Genomic DNA, 18,112 nt, shown 5'->3' with positions numbered 1-18,112 from the left:
TAAAACTCAATCAATTATAATTGAAACATTCTAATCTTATTCTCTTAAACAGTTTTGCTAATTAAAGTCCCCCTGAATGTAAATGAATCTTTAATAATCAACATTACATATTTAAACGTTTAATCCTTGAAAAAATAAATAAAATCTGCATGGGTTAAAATAGCTTGAATAAAAACTAAACTCCACCCTTGCCTCATTTAGTATGCACGGTTCTATGAATATGCAAATGTGCCCCGCCTCCACTCACTCACTCAGCTCAGAGATCCACTGGTTGTCGATCACACGTTGATCTGATTGGTTAACTTACAAGGTAGTTTGTGACGTCAGAAACACCAGCGATTTCAAAGCGTGTTGTTGAGACTGTCTTTGGTTCACTGCAGTTTTAAGGAGGAAATACTCAGCAATGCTGTCGACTTATGAACTTACACATGGTTTGTCTTAAAGCACATTAAAAACACCACATAGACACATAAACAACATTTAAAAGCTGGATTTACACCACAGGGGGACTTTAAGCAAATCCATCTTGTTTTCAGGATGCTTCAATATTTGTATTGTTGTTGCATTGAAATCAACACACAGCCAGAGTAGTGAGAGTTATTTATTAGAGCGCATAATGCATATTACAGATCAAATCATGATTTATCTAACAGAGAGGGACTAAACTAGTCTTTCCATCTGCCAGTGGTGGTCAACGTAAAGAGACTCAGTAACCTAGACGTGAGCAGTGCTTTAAAACTAACACACACACACACACACACACACACACACACACACACACACACACTGACAGTAATAAATAGGCACTTGTTTAGGGCGTCATTATGTAATTATCTTGCGATCTCTTATTAGAGCATGTGAGCAGCGCTATCAGTCGTTACTGGTGTTTAAGGCACTAACTGGTCAATACGGCACACGCCTCTCCTCCTCCGGGCATTTCATGCTTCCTTCCCTTTTTCCTGGGCACTTTTCTGTTCGGACTACATCTCCCATGATGCACCGGGGCCAGTGTGATGCGTTTGGCTCAGTCTCTGTCCCTGAGGGCTCGCAGGATGTAGTTCTCTCTCTCTAGCTGAGCGTTTCTCTCCGACAGCTCTTTAATCTGTTCTCTCAGCACCTCCACCTCCTCTCGCACCGCCAGCATCAGGTGAGACTTCACCAGGTCCTGCACACACACACACACACACACACACACACACACACACACACACACACACACACACACACACACACACACACACACACACACACACGTGTTCAAATATAAAAAAAATGTTTTTTCCAAAGCACAAAGTTTTACTGGATAAAGCCTATATCTGTATTTGCATTAGCATATTAATATTGTAAATGATCTCACCATGGCTTGCTCTATCTTGTTATCGATGGCGATCATACTGCTGTTAGTTCCACTGCAACAGAGACAGAGGGAAACTTTATTAATCATTTCACCAGAACATACTTTGTTTTCCCCCACACAAACCTAGAATTTATTGATTCAAAGGAAACAATTCAATTCAAACAATTCAAAAATAAAATACAATCATTGGCAAGTTGCTAGACTGTTCCTTGGTGGTTTCCATGCTATTTCTAAGGAGTTTCTAGGCTGTTTCTAGGTTGTTTTCCTGGTGGTTTCTAAGGAGTTTCTAGGCTGTTTCTATGTGGTTTCTAAGGAGTTTCTAGGTCATTTTCCTGGTGGTTTCTAAGGAGTATCTATGGAGTTTCTAGGCTGTTTCCAGGTGGTTTCTAAGGAGTTTGTAGTCTGTTTCTAGGTAATTTCTAGGTTGTTTTCCTGGTGGTTTCTAAGGAGTTTCTAGGCTGTTTCTATGTGGGTTCTAAGGAGTTTCTAGGTCATTTTCCTGGTGGTTTCTAAGGAGTATCTATGGAGTTTCTAGGCTGTTTCCAGGTGGTTTTTAAGGAGTTTCTAGTCTGTTTCTAGGTGGTTTCTTGGCTGTTTCTAAGTAATTTCTAGGTGGTTTCTATGGAGTTTCTTGGCTGTTTCTAAGGAGTTTCAAGTCTGTTTCTAGGTGGTTTCTATGGATTTTCTAGGTCGTTTCTAGTCTGTTTCTAGGTCGTTTCTAGGTTGTTTTCCTGGTGGTTTCTAAGGAGTTTGTAGTCTGTTTCTAGGTCATTTCTTGGTGGTTTCTAAGGAGTTTCTAGTCTGTTTCTAGGTCATTTCTAGGTTGTTTCTAGGTGGTTTCTAAGGAGTTTCTAGGTCGTTTCTAGGTTGTTTTCCTGGTGGTTTCTAAGGAGTATCTATGGAGTTTCTAGGCTGTTTCCAGGTGGTTTCTAAGGAGTTTCTAGTCTGTTTCTAGGTCATTTATTGGTGGTTTCTAAAGAGTTTCTAGGCTGTTTAAATGTCATTTATAGGTGGTTTCTAAGGAGTTTCTAGGCTGTTTCTATGTGGTTTCTTGGCTGTTTCTAAGGAGTTTCAAGTCTGTTTCTAGGTGGTTTCTATGGAGTTTCTAGGTGGTTTTATGGCTGTTTCTAAGGAGTTTCTAGGCTGTTTCTAGGTTGCTTTGTGGTGGTTTCTAAGGAGTTTCCAGGCTGTTTCTTGGTGGTTTCTAATGAGTTTCTAGGCTGTTTCTAATGAGTTTCAAGTCTGTTTCTAGGTGGTTTCTTGGCTGTTTCTAAGTCGTTTCTAGGTGGTTTCTAAGGAGTTTCTAGGCTGTTTCTAAGGAGTTTCTAGTCTGTTTCTTGGCTGTTTCTAAGGAGTTTCTAGGCTGTTTCTAGTTGGTTTCTATGGAGTTTCTAGGTGGTTTCTTGGTTGTTTCTAAGTCGTTTCTAGGTGGTTTCTAAGGAGTTTCTAGGCTGTTTCTAAGGAGTTTCTAGTCTGTTTCTTGGTGGTTTCTATGGAGTTTCTATGGAGTTTCTAGTCTGTATCTAGGTTGTTTCTTGATGGTTTCTAAGGAGTTTCCAGGCTGTTTCTAGGTGGTTTTTAGAAAAGGCTTGGGTCCTTCCTTCAATGTGCATCTGTGATTTTTTTAATTTGCTTTCTGTTTTTTTAGGACTCAAGTCTTTCCTTCCCTCTAGTTAACTGGATTGAACAGCAGCACTGAAGGTCTTGACGAGAGCGGCTGTACTGTATGTGTGTAACACTGATGCCATTGTTCTGAATGTGGTGGGCAGCAAATGCTTCTCACAACAGCCAGCTTGAGAAAAACACAACTTTTCCACGACCACAAACACATCATAAACATCTGACAGGATGAATGAAAACCTCAAGAAACACGATTCAGTTCAAACGCACACAAACTGAACACACTGCATGACCCGAACTAACCCAGTTACCAGCGGAGGAAAAGCAGAAGGGAAAGGTGGGTTACTGGGCTGTTACCACATGGTTTCCAGGTGGTTTTTCTAGACTTTTTTCTGGATGGTTTCAAAATGTTTCTTGGCTGTTTCTAGGCAGCTTCTAATCTGTTTCTAGGTGGTTTCTAGGCTGTTTCTAAGCTGTTTCTAGGTGGTTTCTAGTCTGTTTCTAAGCTGTTTCTAGGTGGTTTCTAGGCTGTTTCTAAGCTGTTTCTAGGCATTTTCTAGGTGGTTTCTAGTCAGTTTTCTGGCGTACCTAGCCGAATTCTAAGCATTTGTAGGCTGTTCCTTGGTGGTTCCTAGGCTGTTACTAGGCTTTTTATAGACGTTTTCGAAGCTGTTTTGAGGTGGTTGCTATGCTGTTTCCATCTGGTTTCTAATCAGTTTTCTGACAGTTTCTGGATACGGCTCAAGTCCCTCCTTTATGCGTGTCTGTGGGTTTTTGTCACCAGTTTTCTGGCCCAGCAGGTGAAAATGATGCACCTGATCACTTAGTGGGCAGCACATGATTGACCAGCTTGATGGAAACACACTAAAGGGTGACACTCTCCATACATAATAATACATCACAACTGTCTTGAAGAATTAATGAAAACCCCAAGTTAATACAATTCAATTCAAATACACACAAACCGAAGCGAATTTGAACTTATTGTATGGCCCTAACAAACCCAGTTACCTGCGGAGGAAAAGCAGAAGCGAAAGGAGGGTGGAGTCAGAGGGGCGGAGCCTGTGTTTGTGCGTAAGAGCTCCGCCTCTCTCCTCTCTCACAGTGGAAGTCAATGAGTCCCACTCGGGATTCTGACATTTCTGATCGCTAACACTGGACTTGCAGGACGATCCGATACGAACAGACCTGGGATTATTTCCTGAGCGCTGTGTCTGAGAGTGACCAGCAGGTGGAGCTGTGACTGTTTCTGTGGAGGAGATGGTGGGTTTCGATGAGGAATTTCTGTCCGTTCTTGACGTTGGTTTGTTTCTGGATGACGTATGCGGAAAGCGCTTGCTGCTGATTGGCTCTTTGGTTTCCATGGAAAGCGCTAAGCATCCAGCCCTCGGATAGTAATCAAGCTTCCCGATTGGCCAAGAATCACGAACCCTTCGAGCTCCACCAGTCACATTCGTTTCTCCTGCATGGAGGCGTGGCCGACAAATCACAGTTGAAGGGGCGGGGCTTAAAGATGAAGGGTGTGGCTTAGAGCCAGCTGAGGATCCATCAAGAAGGATCGGATTCTCTCTTTGTGTCTGGTCACTGGAAACACATGGAGGAAGTGATAAAGGACGAGGCTGTTTTTTACTCTCAAAAATGGAGATCATCTTACGAACACTAACAAACATGGTGGGGATTCGGGAGGTGCAAAAACACACATCAAAAGGAAACTCAATCATGTACGCGGTTTTCTTCAGGCGCCGTCAGGAAGAGACATCATGTAATAGTTTCCTTTGACCTCGATCAGAAACATCCGGAGAGGATCTGACTCATTCAGTGACATGAAACTGTAACAATTACTGTTGCACATCAGCAGAACAAGAGTGACCTTTACTATGGTGAAGCCCAGGTCTATTATAGTTCACTAATACCACAACAACAAGAGAAAGGTGTACTACTTGAAATAAAACTTTAGCTGAAAAACTTAAACTTTATTTCAGCTAGTTGCCAAGCTAAGACTTCTCAAGTTAAAGTCTCCCTGTAGTCAATAATTTTATCCCTGCAAAACTACCAAAATGACATATTTAAATGTTTTTCCTTGAAAAAAAAAATATATCTTGAATGTAACTCGACACCCTTGCCTCATTTAGTATACTCGGTCTATGAATATGCAAATGAGCCCCGCCTCCACTCACTCACTCAGCTCAGAGATCCACTGGTTGACGATCACACGTTGATCTGATTGGTTGTGACCAATATTAATTGAAGAACTGAATGAAAATGACAATTATCAAATGTTTCCTTTGGCAACTCCCTGAAATAAGTTTAAGTTTAAGTTGAAGCACTTAAATTGCAAACTAGAACATAAATAAAACCTAAAACTGAATAAATATGAATTAAATCCCAATAAAAAAACTAAAACAAAAGCACATGACAGATTAACTAAAAGCAAAACTGAAAATATACAAATAAAAGGTAATTCAAGCTAATATAGTATAAATTAATACTGCAATAACACAGACTGCAGGGAATGAATCCATGAATCGTTCATTTCACAAAAAAAAAAAAAAAACGGCACGATATGGTGTTTAATCACACTAAACCGCAGCTGAGCTACTAAAAAATGTAGTCAAGTTACTGGCGTCTTTTAGTTGGTCTGTAATCTCCATGAGACCTCAATAACGTTCCTTGATTTCCATCACCAGACCTCCGTTCATTGTGCTATAATCCGTCAAACTGGCCCAATCCATGCGAAATCCCGGGATTAGTGTAATCTGGGGAGAAAGTCCACCTGTTTGAGCCGTAATCTCACAGATCTCCGAGAGACTGTCGATCTCTTCAGGCCCACAGGACTGTTTTCGTGTCACACGGCACATGTTAATATGTACACGCATCAACACTGCACTCTTTGATTCTGGTCTCCGCCCACTTCCCGTCGCAGCCAATCACGTCACACGCCGGGATTCTGTGCCCGCCCACACGGCTCCCAGCATTCCACACTCCACCCACCATCACACACAAACACAGGCTGCATACTAATTCACATACTATCCGTCATACACATTACAATTAGTGTGACTGAAATCATAGTATTCCAAAGGCAGCTGGTATTTGTACATTTCTATATCGGCTGATGTACACGACCAGTCAAACGTTTTGGATCAGTAGGATTTTTAATGTTTTTAAAAGTAGTCTCTTCAGCTCATCAAGGCTGCATTTATTTGATAAAAAAAAAAAAAAAAAAAGAATATTGTGTAAGTATTGTGAAATATTATTACAATGTAAAATAACTGTTTTCTATGTGAACATATAGTAAAGTGTAATTTATTCCTGTGATCAAAGCTGAATTTTCAGCATCATTACTCCAGTCTTCAGTGTCACATGATCCTTCACAAATCACTCTAATATGATGATTTGGTGCTCAAAAAACATTTATGATTATTTATCAATGTTGAAAACAGTTTTTTACATTTTTATTTCATGATGCTATGATGAATAGTAAGTTCAAAAGTGCAGCTTTTATCTGGAATCTAAAGCTTTTGTAACATTAAAAACTACCCTTCAAAAGTTTGGGGTCAGTAAGAATTATTTTATTTTATTTTTTGGGCGAAAGAAATTAAATAAATCAATTAACTGATCAAAAGTGACAATAAAGACATTTATAATGTTAGAAAATATTCTATTTCAGATAAATGCTGTTCTTTTGAACTTTCTATTCATCAAAGAATCCTGAAAAATAATCATACACAACTGTTTTCAACACTGATAATAATCATAAATGTTTCTTGATCATCAGATCATCATATTAGAGTGATTTGTGAAGGATCATGTGACACTGAAGACTGGAGTAAATTCAGCTTTGATCACAGGAATAAATTACACTTTACTATATATTCACATAGAAAACAGTTATTTTAAATTGTCATAATATTTAACAATATTATGTTCTTTTTGGATTTTTAATCAAATAAATGCAGCCTTGGTGAGCAGAAGACACACAAAAAACCCATAAAAAATCGTACTGATCCAAAACTATTGACTGGTACTAGTGTATGTTAATTTGTAATATTATCGTTATCGGTCCAATAAGAAAATTTGGCCGATATATTAAAGCCGATAAATAATGTATTATTTCCTTCAGCTGAGACTCTCTAGATACACACAAAAAATGTTTTAAAGGAAATTTGTCTATATGAGTGTAAAATTAATTTTAAAACTTGCACTGGTTCAAACTAGGAACTACTGTACTTTTTTTTTTTTAATGACATGGCTTTTAATGCTGAGACTTTTGTTTTTGTAATCAGGCTCCCAAAAATTATATAAAAATTTGGATTTAGATTTATCGGCCAATTTATCGGTTATCGGCTTTCAAATATAAAGAATTATCGGTTATCGATATCGGCCAAAATCTTCATATAATTTCTACTGGTCTACTATTCCTGGTTAGAACTCAAAGTGCAGATACACTCTAACGGCTAATATTATAAATGAATAAACGGCTAATATTATAAATAAATAAACGGCTAATATTATAAACTAGAATGTACATTTCCTGAAGAAAATGTGAAGTGGTGCTTGCAGTGGCAAAACTTATAAATAAATAAACAGCTAATATTATAAATAAATAAACGGCTAATATTATAAATAAATAAACGGCTAATATTATAAATGAATAAACGGCTAATATTATAAATAAATAAACAGCTAATATTATAAATAAATAAACAGCTAATATTATAAATAAATAAACAGCTAATATTATAAATAAATAAACAGCTAATATTATAAATAAATAAACAGCTAATATTATAAATAAATAAACAGCTAATATTATAAATGAATAAACGGCTAATATTATAAATGAATAAACGGCTAATATTATAAATAAATAAACAGCTAATATTATAAATAAATAAACAGCTAATATTATAAATGAATAAATGGCTAATATTATAAATAAATAAACGGCTAATAAAATGAATAAATGGTTAATATTATAAATAAATAAATGGCTAATATTATGAATAAATAAATGGCTAATATTACAAAAAAATAAACGGCTAATATTATAAATAAATAAACAGCTAATATTATAAATAAATAAACGGCTAATATTATAAATAAATAAACGGCTAATATTATAAATGAATAAACGGCTAATATTATAAATGAATAAACGGCTAATATTATAAATACATACACAGCTAATATTATAAATAAATAAACAGCTAATATTATAAATAAATAAACAGCTAATATTATAAATAAATAAACAGCTAATATTATAAATAAATAAACAGCTAATATTATAAATGAATAAATGGCTAATATTATAAATAAATAAACGGCTAATAAAATGAATAAATGGTTAATATTATAAATAAATAAATGGCTAATATTATGAATAAATAAATGGCTAATATTACAAATAAATAAACGGCTAATATTATAAATAAATAAACGGCTATTTATAAGACTTGTTCTATTTTCTTCTTAACAGAGTTTTTCATTGTGATAATAGTTCACAAAGCAATTAGCCACACATTAAAAATAATGTACAATGTTTTTCAAAATAAAAGTCACTTTTTTTAATCATCTGAAACATGCAGCAACTTGAGACTTGTGTAAAGCAATTCAGCCTGTGACGATTACGCATTTTGTAAAGATGATTAATCATCATACAAATAATTAACATATAATCATTTTGTTAAATGTTAATTAACTGTTTTGTTCATGTCACGTGTCATTTTTACTTGGAAAAGTACATCATAATATAATTTTGAGTGAAAATAGGCCCATATGATTTACTTTCATGCTATCAAATAATATAATGTAAAATAATATAATAATATAGTATAATATAATATAATATAATTTCCCTTATTTGGATGGTAAAACGTGATTGAAATGTAGGGTCCATTTACACGACACCGTTTTCAACTAAAACCGGTAAACTTATTAAATATATGTTTATAATGTTCATAAATGCTTTATTTTATTTATAGGACATTTACAGTAATGAGATATGCTTATAGACCAATGTGTTTTCTCTCTCCACAATGGAATTTTGACGCAATGCGACTTATTTTCTGGAAAAAATGATAATGAAATATAAAATGTAACTTGTAAAGTGTTTATACTTCATGTTATGAATACAGTAATTATTGCACTACGGTTAATTTAACTAAAAACACTGTTCTAGTTATTTGTTCTACAATTCAATAATCATGATCTGAATCTGAACGGAATCAACATTGAGAATAATGAGAATTATAAAAACAACATCCTGATGGATTACAGTAACAATATTTCCATAATGAAGTAATCCAAACAAACATCTTAAATAGACAACTCATCCATGATCATTCTGTCATCATTTCCAAACGTTCTCTATTCTCTGGGACACAAAACGACACACAGACATGTTTCCCATCAGCGGAGGTGTGTGTGTCCAGCATGTGAAGGACAGAGCGAGTAAATATTGATTATGGATCAGATCTCGGCCGCCGGCGCTCCAGGACTGAGCTCATGTTTGATTTGATTGAGAATCTCAGATTTCATGAAACAACTCAAACAGGAACAGGACGAAACTTCACAGGGTGTGTGTGGTCTGTAGTTCAGCAGTGTGTGTGTGTGTGTGTGTGTGTGTGTGAGAGAGTGTGTCCTGTGTCTGTGTGTGTGTGTGAGAGAGTGTGTCCTGTGTCTGTGTGTGTGTGTGTGTGTGTGTTTGAGTGAGTGTGTGTGTGTGTGTAAGAGTGTGTGTGTGCGTGTGTGAGAGAGATCAGCCATCTGATCTGTGATTCACAACACCAAATCAGTGTGATACGACACAGTTTGAAACACACTTGAACAACTGAATCACACACAAACACACACACACACACACACACACACACACACACACACACACACACACACACACACACACACACACACACACACACACACACACACACACACACACACACACACACACACACACACTTTAACCTTCAGTTTTCTTTCTGACTTCCCTGCCTCATGAATGGAGTCTCTATCCTGCACTAATGCAGCTTTAAACTGAGAGAAAACAAACATGAAGGCCAGAAACATGCTTTACTCAACAACACACTGCAGGATACACACTCGCGCACAATGCAGTAATAATAACAGGCTTGCGTTCCTGCACCCATGTAGAGTGTGTGTGTGTGTGTGTGTGTGTGTGTGTGTGTGTGTGTGTGTGTGTGTGAGTGTGTGTGTGTGTTTGTGTGATGGGTAGGTTTAAGGGTCGGGTTAGTGTGTGTGTGTGTGTGTGTGTGTGTGTGAGTTTATGTGAGTGTGTGTGTTTGTGATGGGTAGGTTTAAGGGCCGAGTTAGTGTGTGTGAATGTGAATGTGTGTGTGTGTGTGTGTGTGTGTGTGTGTGTGTGTGTGTGTGAGAGAGAGAGAGTGTGTGTGTGTGTGTATTGTATGATTGAGGTATTTCCTCTGGGTCTGTGACAGTAAGCACTGCGGTGTGAAAACGCTCATCAGGGCCTCAAGAAACCAAGAGCATCACCTTTCCAACCACTCAACTCTAAAAATACAAACACACTCGACTCACACCTAAATATAGACGAGCAACAACTGGCTTATGTGTGTGTGTGTGTGTGTGTGTGTCTGTGTGTGTGAGAGAGAGAGAGAGAGAGAGAGAGAGAGAGAGAGAGAGAGAGAGAGAGAGAGAGAGAGAGTTCACCTTTCACACCAAAGAAAAGTGTTCTGGGTCTGGAAAAACTGCACTAAACCTCAGATCAGGAATCAGTAACATCAGCGAATGCAAGAACTAAGATAAAACAAAAGGCAATCACTCCTAATTAGTGATGCACCGATATGAACATTTTGCCCAATACCGATAACCGATAATTATTTATATTTGAAAGCCGATAACCGATATATTGGCTGATAAATCTAAATCCACATTTAAATATAATTTTAACCTGATTACAAACTAGATGTACCGCATGGCGGCACAAAATATGACCGCCGCTCAGGCCTGCACTGGCTTTCCACAAAAAAAAATGACGTGGAGCAATTTGGCTGTATTGCGTGTTTATGTATATAAGTTGTATATTTTAAAAGACTGTCTGGAGTATTCCTGTGGATCATGGATAATTTAGAGTTTTGTAATTATTTGCCATTACTATTTAAGTTTTATATCAAAAGTCATTAGTTTAGACACTTAACTTCCATAATGCGAAAACGTCACATCCATAACAGTGGTTTTCCCTACATAATGTATTACAAAAATGAGTTTCAAAAACACACTTATTGTGTTCAAGCAAGTCTTTTTCATGCTACATCGGCAGTTTGTTTAATAATTCACAGAGTTTGTAGGACACTTGTAAAGTGTGTGTATTTCATGTTATGTCCATAACGCTGATAATATGTATTCATAGTGTGTGTCTGTGTGTGTGTGTGTGTGTGTGTCTGTGCGTGTATGTATGCGTGCGTACGTGTGTGCGCGTGTGTGTTTGTGTGTGTGTGTCTGTGCATGTGGATTTGTATGTGTGTGTATGGGTGTGTGTCTGTGCGTGTGGATGTCAGTGTGTGTGCATGCTTGCGTTTGTTTGTATTCCTGCATGTGTGTGTGTGACAGTATCATCCTAAACCAGCAACCCTTCGCTCAACAGCACCATCTACAGGCCGATGAGTGTACAGTCACTAAATGTGCACATAAATGAATTTATTTTATACCCCCCCATGGATGAAATTCTACGAAACTTAGCATACCCCCAGAGGATGTCAAGTTAATCATACACATGAAATATGGTGCAGTTCTGAACATCTCAACTGAAGATAGGGGCGATTAAAGCAGAATAATATTGCATTTTCATTTTTTATGGGAGGGGCGCAAATCACAAATGAGTGATTATGGGCTAGGTTGATGTGGGCCCTTAAGACCAACATACCATAAAAATGTCTTCATCCTCGGTGCCACGGTTCAGGTAGTTATTTAGGAAAAACTGCATTTTTTGGGTTTGGTGGGGCCCAGCGCAGGGGGGGAGTGGCCCCCGGGGACCAAACAACATTTTTCCGTAAAAGTCTAGTGGGGCTACATGCCCACCAAATTTCATGTTCCCCGGTGTTTCGGTGTCCCTGGTATCGTTGACGAAAAATTCAGTAGATGACGGGAAAAAAAAAAAAAAAAAACGTTGACAATCCCTATATGACCGCTTTCGCTAGCGGCGGTCATAATAAAAGCCATGTCTCAAACACACAATTATGATGTTCTCATTATACTTTTATGCAGCCGATATGACAGATTTGCGCTGCACATGTTGCACTGAACATATTTCAAGCAATTCCAATCCATCATGGAGAATAGTGTGTATGTGAAGTGTCAGCTTTGTGTATTAAAAAAAATTCTTAATTTATATTAAAATTATATAATGATGTATTTAAATAACTGAGACCATCCCATCAACATTTGCGATGCAATAGAGACTTTAACCACGTTATCATAATGCTTAATATGCATAAATAAAGCTTGGTGATGAGAAAAAAAGTTTCACCAGTGAAATATATATATATTATATTCATAAGATTCATTGATCCGGCGACCAAACTGCAACTCCAGCATCGTGTCAGAGCAACACCCCCAGAACAATATCTATAACTATATCAATAACTATAAGTGTCTCCACACCAGCGGACGGGAATGTTCTGTTTATTTTAAGCGTAATGCAGTTTCTGCCGCTTTAAATGCTTGAGCTCTTTAAAAAAGTCGTATGGATTCTGTTTGGCTGTAGATGTTTATTAATCATCAGCTGGGAAAACAATATCTTTTATCACGATTATTTAAATGTTATAGTTATTGTTATAGTTGTGAACTTTACTATTCTTTTAGAGCTAGAGCAATTATTAAAATGTTAGTTATGTAATCATGGTGTGAACTTCGCTACTGTCTTAGAGTTATAAAGATTATTAAAACTTTATAGTTATTATAGCTATGGTTGGACTTCGCTATTCTGTTACAGATATAACGTTTATTAAAACTTTATAGTTGTATTTATGGTTGGACTTCGCTATTCTCTTAGAACGATCATTACAACTTTTTAGTTATCGTTATCGTTATAGTTGTGGTTGAACTTCGCTATTCCGTTAGAGCGAAATAACGTTTATTAAAACTTTATGGTTATAGTTATCGTTATAGTTGTGGTTGAACTTCGCTATTCCGTTAGAGCGAAATAACGTTTATTAAAACTTTATGGTTATAGTTATCGTTATAGTTGTGGTTGGATGTCGCTATTCTCTTAGAACGATTATTAAAACTTTTTAGTTATAGTTATCGTTATAGTTGTGGTTGGACTTCGCTATTCCGTTAGAGCGAAATAACGTTTATTAAAACGTTATGGTTATAGTTATCGTAATAGTTGTGGTTGGACTTCGCTATTCCGTTAGAGTGATTATTACAACGCTATGGTTATAGTTATCGTTATAGTTGTGGTTGGACTTCGCTATTCCGTTAGAGTGATTATTAAAACGTTATGGTTATAGTTATCGTTATAGTTGTGGTTGGACTTCGCTATTCCGTTAGAGTGATTATTAAAACGTTATGGTTATAGTTATCGTTATAGTTGTGGTTGGATTTCGCTATTCTCTTAGAGCGATTATTAAAACTTTTTAGTTATAGTTTTCGTTATAGTTGTGGTTGAACTTCGCTATTCCGTTAGAGCGAAATAACGTTTATTAAAACTTTATGGTTATAGTTATCGTTATAGTTGTGGTTGGACTTCGCTATTCCGTTAGTGTGATTATTAAAACGTTATGGTTATAGTTATCGTTATAGTTGTGGTTGGACTTTGCTATTCTCTTATAGTTAGAGCTATTATAAAAATTGTAGTTATAGTTATCGTCCTTGCTGCGAACGAACCTTAAGTGTAGTTTACAGTGACATGTGACACACAGAAGCAGACGTCATTCTAAAGACAGAAGTCTCTGGTCTCACCCGTCGTCTCCCACGAGCTCGAACGCTCGCCCCATGCCGAACATGGACTGCGCCAGCGCGAAGGCGGACGGCGTCTGGATGGGCGTGAGTCCGGGATGGAAGGGACTGTCCCGACCCAGGTGTGGCCCGGGCGAAGCCGGCTGTGAGCGGGTGGTCCGGAGCTGCGGAAAAAAATTACATTCGGTTAAAAATAAACCACACTTAGAAATATACGGCCCTATTTTAACGATCTAAGCGCTGGTCTTAAGCGCATGGCGTAAGTGCACACCGAATCTGCTTTTGCTAGTTTATGACGGGAAAAATGGTTGGCGGTCCTGGCGCATGGTCTAAAAAGGGTTGTCCCTCTTCTCAGAATGAGTAATGGGTGTGTTTTAGGTGTAACGTGCAATAAACCAATCAGAGTATCATCTCCCATTCCCTTTAAGAGCCAGTTGCGCTCACGCCATGACGTATTCGCTATTTACATGTCGGAAATTACAATCGGAAAGACTGAACGCTTCTCTAGCAAGGAAACGGATCTGCTCGTGTGCGAGGTTAAAGCTCTGTGTGTGTGTGCGCGAAGTTAAAGCTGTGTGTTTGTCTGTGAGGTTAAAGCGCAAGCAGATCATCTACAGGACAAGCCAGACTCCACCATATCTTTACATACACAATAATAATCCCTACATTGAAATCCTTTTATTTTTAATATTTGGCATGTTGGTGTGCTGCTGTGTCTATAGGCGCACATTACTAACACGCTCTTTAAATAACAACAAAAATATTGAGCCATTGACTTTAAAATGAGAAATGCGTCGGGCCGAAACTAGCAAGTATCACTTGCGTCGCGCCTGGCGCTGCATTGTGCCGGGTGTATGATAGGGCACATAGACGAGTGTGAGAGGGCTCACCTTGCCAACGGCGTCCATGTCGAGGCGCAGCGGAGCGGGTATGTTGCGGATCCGGGGCGTGTTCGGAAGATGTGGCGACGTGATTGGCTGCGAGTCATGTGAGGGGGAAGGTGGGCCGCTGTGGGCGGAGTCTGCCAGGCATTGGCTGAGCAAGTACGTGGTGCCCTGCGAGTGTACCATGTGACCTGTGTGCACCCCCAACGGCTTCAGTCTGGCTCCGCCCACCGCGCCTTCGACTCCGCCCCCGCCCAGCCCCACCGTCTCCAAGGACTCCAGCGAGTGGGCGTGTCTCATGCTGTCCAGCACTCGGCGGAGGCCTCGCTCCTCGACCTCCCTCTCCATCACATCTACGCAAGTCCATCGACCGCGTTTGTACGGTTCTCCCGGTCCCTGGTCCAAACGCACCACACGAAACCGCGACGCCCCGCTCGAGTCCAGCGAATTCTGCTTTCGGGTCGTGACAGGCGTAGACGGCTGACTAGAGCTTTGTTGCATCTGGAAGGCGGAGCTATGACGGAGTAACGGGCCATTGGATAAAATTTGAGTGGGCGATGCAGTCTGGCTTCTGGGGCTCCGCCCATGGGCGGGGCCTCTTGCAGAAGGGGGCGTGGCTCTTTGACTCCCAGGGTTGAGTAACTCCGTCAGATTGTTTTCTCCAGATGCCTGATTGTAATCCGATGTAACACTGGTGATTTGAAAACCGCTCCGTTTCTTTCCACCACTCATTCTTGAACTGAGCGTTAGCGAGCGGTATAACGTTATGCTTAAGCGCTCAAAGCTCGATCGTTGTTCATTATTTCTCTGGCGGAGAAAGAAAAGAGTGGAAGAATCTCTCTAAGAAACGGATATCCTAACCATTTCAAAGCACTTGTTTTCTTTCACTCAGTCTCTAGGGTGGATCTGGATCTGATAAACCATATTTTTTTTGTCCTCAGGTGAACTCACAGGTACGTGGTAAAATCTGTCGAAACCGAAAAAGTTAAATAAATCACATTTATTCCATTGAGCTTGGCAATCTTTCCTTCTTCTCCCTGCGGCTGTTTGGAGTATTTAGACTAGAGCCAGTACAGTAACAAGAGCAGTTTCTCTGCCCAGCGGTTGCGCAAGTCTCGGCTCTGATGGCTGTTTCCTCTGGCAGGAGTGCAGTGTGTGCGTTCACAGCTCAAGACACAAAAAAGAGACTCATAATCGCCATGCATGCACAGATTTGATTATTTCAAGATCAAACAGCCCATTCCAAAAGATGTTAGCTAAATAAACACCATGATTAGGGCGTTTTGCATGATTTCGTCCTGCAGCTTTAATGCCTGAGCGTGTCAGGACATTATTTTTCTTTTAGTTCTGCAGGACAAGTTTGGTAACTATAAAAACAAGAAGTTCTGTTTCCGTCAACTTTCTGCTAGCGTCTGGTGACAAAACACTGAGCGACTTTAAGAGAAGAACCTGCAAAAGAATCAAACTCAAACACAGTTGTCTGGAGTTTCAGTTCTGACTGCTCATTTGATTCCAAGTAAAAGTGGATCTTGCTTTTGACTTAAAATTAAAACCGGAGCAAGTGGAAAAGATCAAACACACAACTTTAAGAATAAAACTTGAATGCAATCAAACTTTGAATGTAACAGTTCTGACTCTTTTAACTTCAGATTAAAACTACAGCAAGTGGAGAAGCTCAAAAGCTTGTCAAACTTGAATAGAACATTCAAAACTTTAAATTTTACAGTTGTGACACTCAAATTAGAAATTAACCCATTCGTTTCATCTCAAATTATAACTAGAGCAAGTGTAAAAGTTTTCTGTAACAGTTTGAAATACTTAAAAGTCAATCTCAGTCAAACTCAATCACAATCAAGTGTGGATTTACAGTCTCATTTGATTTGATTTAAAAAAGTGGATCATGCATTTAACTTAAAATTAGAACTAGCTTAAACACTAACCAACATTAAGAGTAAAACTTGAGAAGAAACTCGAAAACTCGCATTTGATTTGAATAATAACGCTTTTTAACCTTAAATTAAAACTGGAGCAAGTTCAACAACTTTGTGTAAAAGCTCAAAACACCCAGCAACTTTTAAGAGCAAAACTTAGAATCAAACTCTACACGTTACAGTTCTGTCTACATGATTTAAAGAGTGTGCAAGCTTTTAATCTTTAATTACAAATGGGTGCTGAACTTGTCTTCCAATGTCCCGCACCTTAAAACTCAAACGATGCTAAATACTCTCAGTAAAACTAGCATAAAATCAAACTATAAATATTACAGTTCGGGGCTGCATGGGGTTGATTCGAATTAAAATTGGAATCAGATCTGATTCCAGTGATTCGGAGTAGAAATGACGTCACAGAACGCACACATGCACGCGCACTCCTCTATCCCCTTAAGCAAATACCCGCATACGTGCGCACAGAAACAGAAGCATTGCACAATACTGTTGCAGCCCAAAACCTGAATTTACTTACACTAAACTAACCCGCATCAGGTCAATATAAGACCAGAATCAGAGCAGTTCGATGTCAAAAAAGAAACATTACAATAGAGGAAAGCTGTGCAGGAGAGATTTCTGGATCTGGATTGAACCTGAGCCCAACAGAAATGTGAATTAGGACCAAACTTAAACCAGAAGCATTCTGTAATCCCATGAAGAAGTCAAATTGTAGAGATTTTGTGCACTTAAACACAGCTCACATGTTGCGTCCACACTTAAAATCCCTGGAGGAGGAGAAAATATTCCGTTAAACTGAAATTAGAAAGAGAATAACTTTTTTTTTTTTTTAATCCCTTTAGAGTCAAGGAGAATGATTCAGATTGATCATCCACACCCGAACAGTTTGTTCATTCTCCATCAGTTTGTATCAGATCCACCCCTAATAAAGTACGAGTCACACAAACTCCTCCGGATCTCTCGGTTCAGTCGCAGAAATCCCGCAGCTTCTGTTCTCTTGTAGAGTTCAGGAGTGGATTTTCTTTAAAGCGACACTAATGAACTCAGATTTACAGATTAATTCTCCTCCAACGAAACTGTTGACAACTTTCCATCACCCGGAAGTTCCGCCTCCGTTCCTGCGACAGGATCCTACTATGACGAAGGCAAGGCTTATTAATATTCATGAGGCTACGCGGTGGGACTCAACCAATCAGCGACCGAATTAATATTCATGAGATGTGCCTTCGTTTTAGTACGATTCTTAATTTCGACACGCTGACAATTCGCTTATCTTAATCAGAAGTATTTAACAGTAGCCAAAGCACAGATCATTAGACTTTACAAATATATAACTTCAGCTTGTCGATGTAAAGTCTCAA

The 18,112-nt window shown here is 38.5% G+C and overlaps 1 protein-coding gene across 2 annotated transcripts; it reads right to left on the bottom strand.

Moving 5' to 3' along the window:
• Positions 1 to 983: 983 nt before the first annotated feature.
• tsc22d4 (TSC22 domain family member 4) lies at positions 984 to 17,876 on the bottom strand. Of its 2 annotated transcripts, XM_079849218.1 has the most exons (4): positions 14,812 to 17,876; positions 13,925 to 14,085; positions 1,358 to 1,409; positions 984 to 1,165 (listed from the first exon to the last, which is right to left on the bottom strand). In XM_079849218.1, the coding sequence occupies exons 1-4, from the start codon at positions 15,535 to 15,537 to the stop codon at positions 1,025 to 1,027; spliced, it is 1,080 nt and encodes a 359-aa protein (XP_079705344.1). In that variant the 5' UTR covers positions 15,538 to 17,876; the 3' UTR covers positions 984 to 1,024. The 2 variants fall into 2 exon arrangements, with proteins under 2 accessions (XP_079705344.1, XP_079705345.1); XM_079849219.1 differs by lacking the exons at positions 13,925 to 14,085; positions 14,812 to 17,876 and adding an exon at positions 3,989 to 5,866.
• Between the last annotated feature and the right edge of the window lie 236 nt (positions 17,877 to 18,112).

This window comes from Squalius cephalus (genome assembly GCF_949319135.1).
Source record: "Squalius cephalus genome assembly, chromosome: 18".
NCBI classification, from domain to species: Eukaryota; Metazoa; Chordata; class Actinopteri; order Cypriniformes; family Leuciscidae; genus Squalius; species Squalius cephalus.
Note: the sequence above shows the minus strand (reverse complement) of the source record. Positions and strands in the feature narration are given on the sequence as shown.

Bases quoted from the DNA above. Each gene is read 5' to 3' on its own strand.
- tsc22d4 (XM_079849218.1), bottom strand. From the start codon at position 15,537: ATGAGTGGTGGAAAGAAACGGAGCGGTTTTCAAATCACCAGTGTTACA. The intron at 1,410-13,924 runs GTGAGACCAGAG...TCTCTGTTGCAG, and splicing joins GAGCTCGTGGGAGACGACGG to TGGAACTAACAGCAGTATGA. The intron at 1,166-1,357 runs GTGAGATCATTT...GTGTGTGTGCAG, and splicing joins ACAAGATAGAGCAAGCCATG to GACCTGGTGAAGTCTCACCT.